Here is a 5,712-nt window from a genome sequence, read left to right on the forward strand (position 1 = left end):
GTTTGACTCTCTTCCGTTTTTTATTTCTTTCCATTACGATTGGAACAAGTTCACAAATTCTATTTCTGGAAATTTGTATTCGTCATCATGATTTTTTTTTTTGTAATCCATATCTTCGATTGTGTTTGAAGAGTTATACAAACACTTAGGGGTGCATAACCTTGCCTATTTAAGAGGGTTTCTCATTTTATCGGTAAATTGTTAATAATCCCGGGACATGAAATTTTAATAAAGTATTTCTTTTTAAACTTCAAGAAGAAAGAAAACGTTTTAAGCTAGTCTTATCCATATATTCTCATTTCCTTTAACAGTGCGTGGGTTGTTTTTTAGAAATAAGAAGGTATCCCTTTTTAGAATTCCGCAACTTAATCCTACCCAGAGCGAAAATAAACTTAAATAGTCAGTGACGATAGAGCTAATTTTTGATAGAACTGGGATTTGTATAATTTTGAATTGCACAACCCGAGCCGCAGGTTAAAAGCCTTATTTTCAGATATGAGCCATTTGAAAAGAAACAATTCCTATATTACTCTTTCAAACCCCATTTTATATTCAAAATATGGATTTGAAACAATAATAAGGAATTATTAAATGAAATAATTTAATGCAACATTTCTCGTAGGATTAAAATCCTGGAAACCGGGATACCGGGAGAGAAACCCCACCATGTACATTGTACATACTAAGTCATTCAAATAAAAATATTTTTTTATAAAAGGAATATAATATATTTTTATTTGATAAAATAAATAAATAAATAAGTACACGGAATAAATAGTTGAAATGTTCGTGATTGGATGAGAGGGATAATATGGGATGATTCGTTCTTTCTCACTCTGAACGTAAAAAGTACATATCTTTTGAGTGGATATATGTACTAATCGGACTAAAGAACAAGAAAACCCCAAGCCTAATCATCAATGGAGAACTCTCCGAAATTGATTCCAAATTGTTTGCACCAAATTTGAAACTTTCTCATCTTATCCAGGGTGGGTTTCTCTGGAGGAAGTGTTAGAACGATATCCTCATCCTTGTATTCTTGAACATTCATTGTGATGTGATTGTCTGATCTTGTGTAGTATGGGATGGGAACGCCATCAGACCAGAAGTACACATCTGGTGCTTGTCCATCAAAACTGAATCCTTGGATATACAAAGTGTTATCGTCCAACATAAAGATGTCTCCTTTGACCTCATGAGTGGGATTTTTAAAGGTTCCGAGATATTTGGGATCTTTGGCGTCCGCCTTTGTAGGTTTTGTGGGTTGTTCTCTGTGAGGTGAAGGCTTTCTATGTTCAGGACGTTTGGTTGTTGCATGTTGGCGATGATACTGATAGGGGTTTCTATGGGCTTGAGAAGCATGATAGGCACCATAGTGATGAGGTTGACGAGAGGATGGAGTGGGTCTTTCAGTAGGCTCTGGTCTTTCGTAGTGGCGACCTTGTGTCTGGTGACGGTAAGCATAAGGGTATCGAGGTGTTTCTTCCTCTTGAATGGCCTCGGGCTCCTCCTTTGTAGGAGCTGGCTCTTGATGACGTGCATTGTAGTCGTGATATCTCATATAGGGGTGGTACTTGTAGGGATTCTGGTAGCCATAGTGCTGTCCATAGTGTTGAGCGCTGCAAATGGCCGCACAGAGAAGAATAAGGAGTGCTCTCTATGGGAAAAAGAGAAAAAGTTGGAGATTATAAGTTCATAATAATATGTAATACTTAAAAGCACATTAAGACCTCATTGCTACCATTAAATACCTATTACCCACCTACCTCATATATCAGATGTAACCTGAAGGCAATTTCAAAAATTATAGTGTAATTATAGGTATGCATATTTGCACATATATATATATATATCATTGTAATTTGTTACAATTCAATTTGGAAGCAGACCCCTAATTATTAGGTATGTAAGGGTATATGCCTTTTTATGACACCACATTAAATCTAATTAAGTCCAATGAATAACATTTTAACCCATCAGTATATATTTCCCAACAATATTCATATTTCTTTGAAATATATAATAATTAAAAAGATAATTTAGCAATGGATATTTTTAGTAAAAATATCGATTCAAAAGTATCAATTATGTCTCTAACTTTTTAGGGATGAATAAGCGTTCAAAACAACATTAATACATAATAAGGAACAGCCCACACATGACAATATTATTATTTATGGTCATGTATATATGGTCAGTTGCACTTTTCTCCCAAGGTCGATAATGTTCCTTGATACATTGGGTGTTAAGAAAATAAGACTTTTGATTTGAAGAAAATAATCTTGAAGTTGTAACTTGCACAAGTAGTAACATTCAAAAATGAGGCAGGGGCGTCGGTAGGGGGTGGGGTGGAGGGGCTGTAGCTCACGCCCTCGAAGCAAAATTAGTGAATTCCTGTAAATTATGTAACAGAGCTAAAAATTAAAGTTTTTGTGAATAGCTGTGGACTTTTTAAAAAACTTAATATTTGTAATGTATTTCTTATTTTTTTAAATAATTAACTTTTTTGTGAAAATCTATGGATTTTTGAAATTTTTTTCCAAAAAATTTAATAAATTTAATTTTTAAAACTTTTTTGAAAATAGCTATAGATTTAAAAAAAAAAACTAAGTAAAAAAAAAAAGGAATATATAATCATTTTAAATGAAGATTTTAGAGTAGGACTTGTGATGAAAATAATGCAATAATTGAATATTCAACGTATGGTAGGTGTAAATTCATGATGTAATATTGATCAATTTTAGTGAAAATAAAAAGATTAATAAGGAAATATTCTGCAGTAGATTATAAAGTTCAATATCCAGAGTTATATCCCTTGAAATACATAATAAATGGTGTAATTAATCGTTGAGAACTAAAATGACCGATTTTGTAATTTCTTAAACGTATTGAGACGTGGAAATTGTAACTTGTACACTTCACAAGTTCAAACATGTATAAGAAATCGTATCTACACACATAATATATAGGTACGCTGGACCGTATAAAAGTTAAAAAATACATTTAATGTTTGTTAATTTTGAATAATTATGTAATACAACGTACTAATATACTTTATTCGTTGATTTTAATGGGGATCATGAGTACATATTCCCACCCTTAAATTGCATATTTACAAAAAATTATGCCCTTTAAGGATTTGTACATGTTAAAAAATTGATCTTGTCAATCTTTTAAAAGCAAAAGCAAAATGAATTGTTGGTAATTGATGTTTGTAATGACTAATATTGTAATTAAAGAAAGTGAAATGAAACAAAGGTATAATTTGTTACTTGGAGACGGTGTTGTAACTAAGGGAAGTATTATGGGGTCGTGCCCCCCGCCCCCAAACAAAGGTTATGCCCTCCAACTGAAATATATATTTACTTAATTTAAACTTTATTCCAGTAAAACTTTAGAACTGTGAGCACATTCTAAATACTTATCTCTAACAATCAGTTATTTTTATCGAGCTCCCAGATCTGTAATAATAACATAAAGGTTAAATTAATGGCCTTTTCTACATTTTGAGAATAAAGAAGGTCATTAAACAATTTCGTTTTGTTTTGTTACATTTCATTTGATTGAATTTTGTTCCGTCTTTATTTGGTCAAGAAAAGAAAATATTTATTTTAGTAAGACGAAACACGAAAAAACAATAAATGTTTTTTCGTATTTTCTTCTAAAAATAATCGTGATACATTAAGTCAAGTCATAGCTGACGAAGTTAGCATTGATTGAAATGACCAACATATTAATTAAAAAATAAAGCAAAATGAGGCTTAGGTAGGGTTACTTGTACTCCTTGTCTTTTTTACAAGTTTCATCTTGTAAAGAAACAAATAAATAACAAATTAAATAAATATATTCCCTTCACCAAACCTCGATAATCATATAATATATATATTGTAATTCTTTACCATTGTTTATTTGAGCAGATGACGAAATGTTTACGAGAAGGATGTTAATTCCTAAGGATCTTGATCAACAGTAAATCCACTTTTATTTTTTTTTGGGTCGTAACCAAAAATAATAATAATAAAAAGAACAACCACAACAAAACCTAAAAAGTCCTCTACTGTTGTTGGGATGTGAATGTATGCTACCTATAAGAGAATGGTATGAGAGCCTCTGTGACGTACAAGATCTACACCAAGATATGGGTATGTAAAGAAATGAATAAATATATACTATTTAATTATAGTAATAAATTTAGGGCGCACGGTTTTGTAAGGAATGTAAAGGCAGGCCGCCGCCCCCTACGACGGAGACTACGAACCATCGATTGATTTGCATTGACTACTCTTCTAATTAATTATCATGTTTTGTTTTGAATAATAGACAACAAGCGGTGAATCAGGGCGGAAATCCTCCCTTTAAAGCTAGCATATATTTGAAAAAAACAACAACTATATAATATTTTTTACCGAATTTTAATTGTTATTTATATTATTTGTCTATATTTCATCTAAGTTTCCTTAAGCAAATTAATTTGAGGTCATCATTTTTATTGTATCACACAACCTTTCATTTATTCGTTTGTAATCAAATCACCAGTGAGTAGTGTCACATTGCAGAACAAATAATGAATAATAATTATGATTATCCAACCAAAGAATACTTGCTACTATCTAGAGAAAGACTTGAGACGAAGTTGAGTCGCCTGTTGACAAAATTCCTTCAATTTTATTACTCATTATTATTACTTGAGACTTAATGAAAGTAATTTTATTAAGTGATAATTCATTTAAAATTATTCTTGACTCAAAGTGGTTCTTCCAAAGATGAGTTTGACATCCCAAGAAGTTAATTTCAAGAATCTACTCTTTTCAAGAAATAAGAAACGTATGAATTCATTGTTGCTAGTAGTCCTTGTATTACAATTCAGATTTAAATCTATTAAAACGAATCCATCTATTATTCAATGTTATTATTACAAGGTTAGGCAAAAAGATTTTTTTTTTTTTTTTTTTTATCGTTGGAAATAGTTTCTAGATGAGTTTGGACTGCCTCTCCTCATTTTGAGGCTAATTTCAAATAATTTCAATCCTCAGAATCTGTTTCTTTTGTGAGCAAGGTCTGACTCACCAAGATATTGAAGAGATATTCTCCTTTTGGATCAGAATCTTACAAGATAATATGTTCATGAATTACTCATTCTCATGAAAGTCCAGATAATTTTTATTCTTATTTTATTGTACTTTCTAGATCCTTTAAATAAAGACAACAACAACGGTCAACATTTATAAATAATTTATCTTCATACAATTTATAGAAATCTAAATACTAGTATGTTTATCGGAGCCTTCTGATCTCTTATGCAATGGAAAGAAATAACTAACTATGTTTTAATATTTTATTGTAAATTTTCTAGCATTTTTGAATTAGATAGTTAGGTTATCACTTCGACTTTTCTTTTTATATGTTAATATTTAATACATATATGATGATATCCATATGATCCTTTTAATTATATTTTTGTATTCTAAAATTCATTTCAATTAATTTATTTTAGAATCTATTGGTTGTGGCGAATACCAAATTATTTTATTGTTCTCTGGCATATAGAGGTCTATGATGTCATTGGGCACGGCCATATGAGTTTTTTTAAATTGATAATAGATAAAGATCAACCATCTTCTAAAGACTTTTCCGACTAATGTACGGTGCATTTTAAACTTATTGCCAATCAAAATATTATACTTGTTTTTGTGCAACATCTTCAATGTGCGA

General features: G+C 30.8%; 1 protein-coding gene and 1 long non-coding RNA gene across 3 annotated transcripts; one reads left to right on the forward strand and one right to left on the reverse strand.

Annotated features, from left to right (window-relative positions):
• Window positions 1-718: 718 nt before the first annotated feature.
• Window positions 719-4,140, reverse strand: LOC121116197 (uncharacterized). Its single transcript, XM_040710444.2, has 2 exons — window positions 3,900-4,140; window positions 719-1,657 (listed from the first exon to the last, which is right to left on the reverse strand). Exons 1-2 carry the CDS (start codon window positions 3,900-3,902, stop codon window positions 911-913), a joined length of 750 nt encoding a protein of 249 aa, XP_040566378.1. The 5' UTR covers window positions 3,903-4,140; the 3' UTR covers window positions 719-910.
• Window positions 4,004-5,395, forward strand: LOC121116241 (uncharacterized). Of its 2 annotated transcripts, none has more exons than XR_005863795.2 (2): window positions 4,004-4,142; window positions 4,196-5,395. It is a non-coding gene; the product is annotated as an uncharacterized lncRNA (long non-coding RNA). The 2 variants fall into 2 exon arrangements; XR_005863796.2 differs by having other exon boundaries at window positions 4,005-4,142; window positions 4,184-5,395.
• Window positions 5,396-5,712: the final 317 nt, after the last annotated feature.

This window comes from Lepeophtheirus salmonis, chromosome 1 (genome assembly GCF_016086655.4).
Source record: "Lepeophtheirus salmonis chromosome 1, UVic_Lsal_1.4, whole genome shotgun sequence".
In the NCBI taxonomy this organism is placed as follows: domain Eukaryota; kingdom Metazoa; phylum Arthropoda; class Copepoda; order Siphonostomatoida; family Caligidae; genus Lepeophtheirus; species Lepeophtheirus salmonis.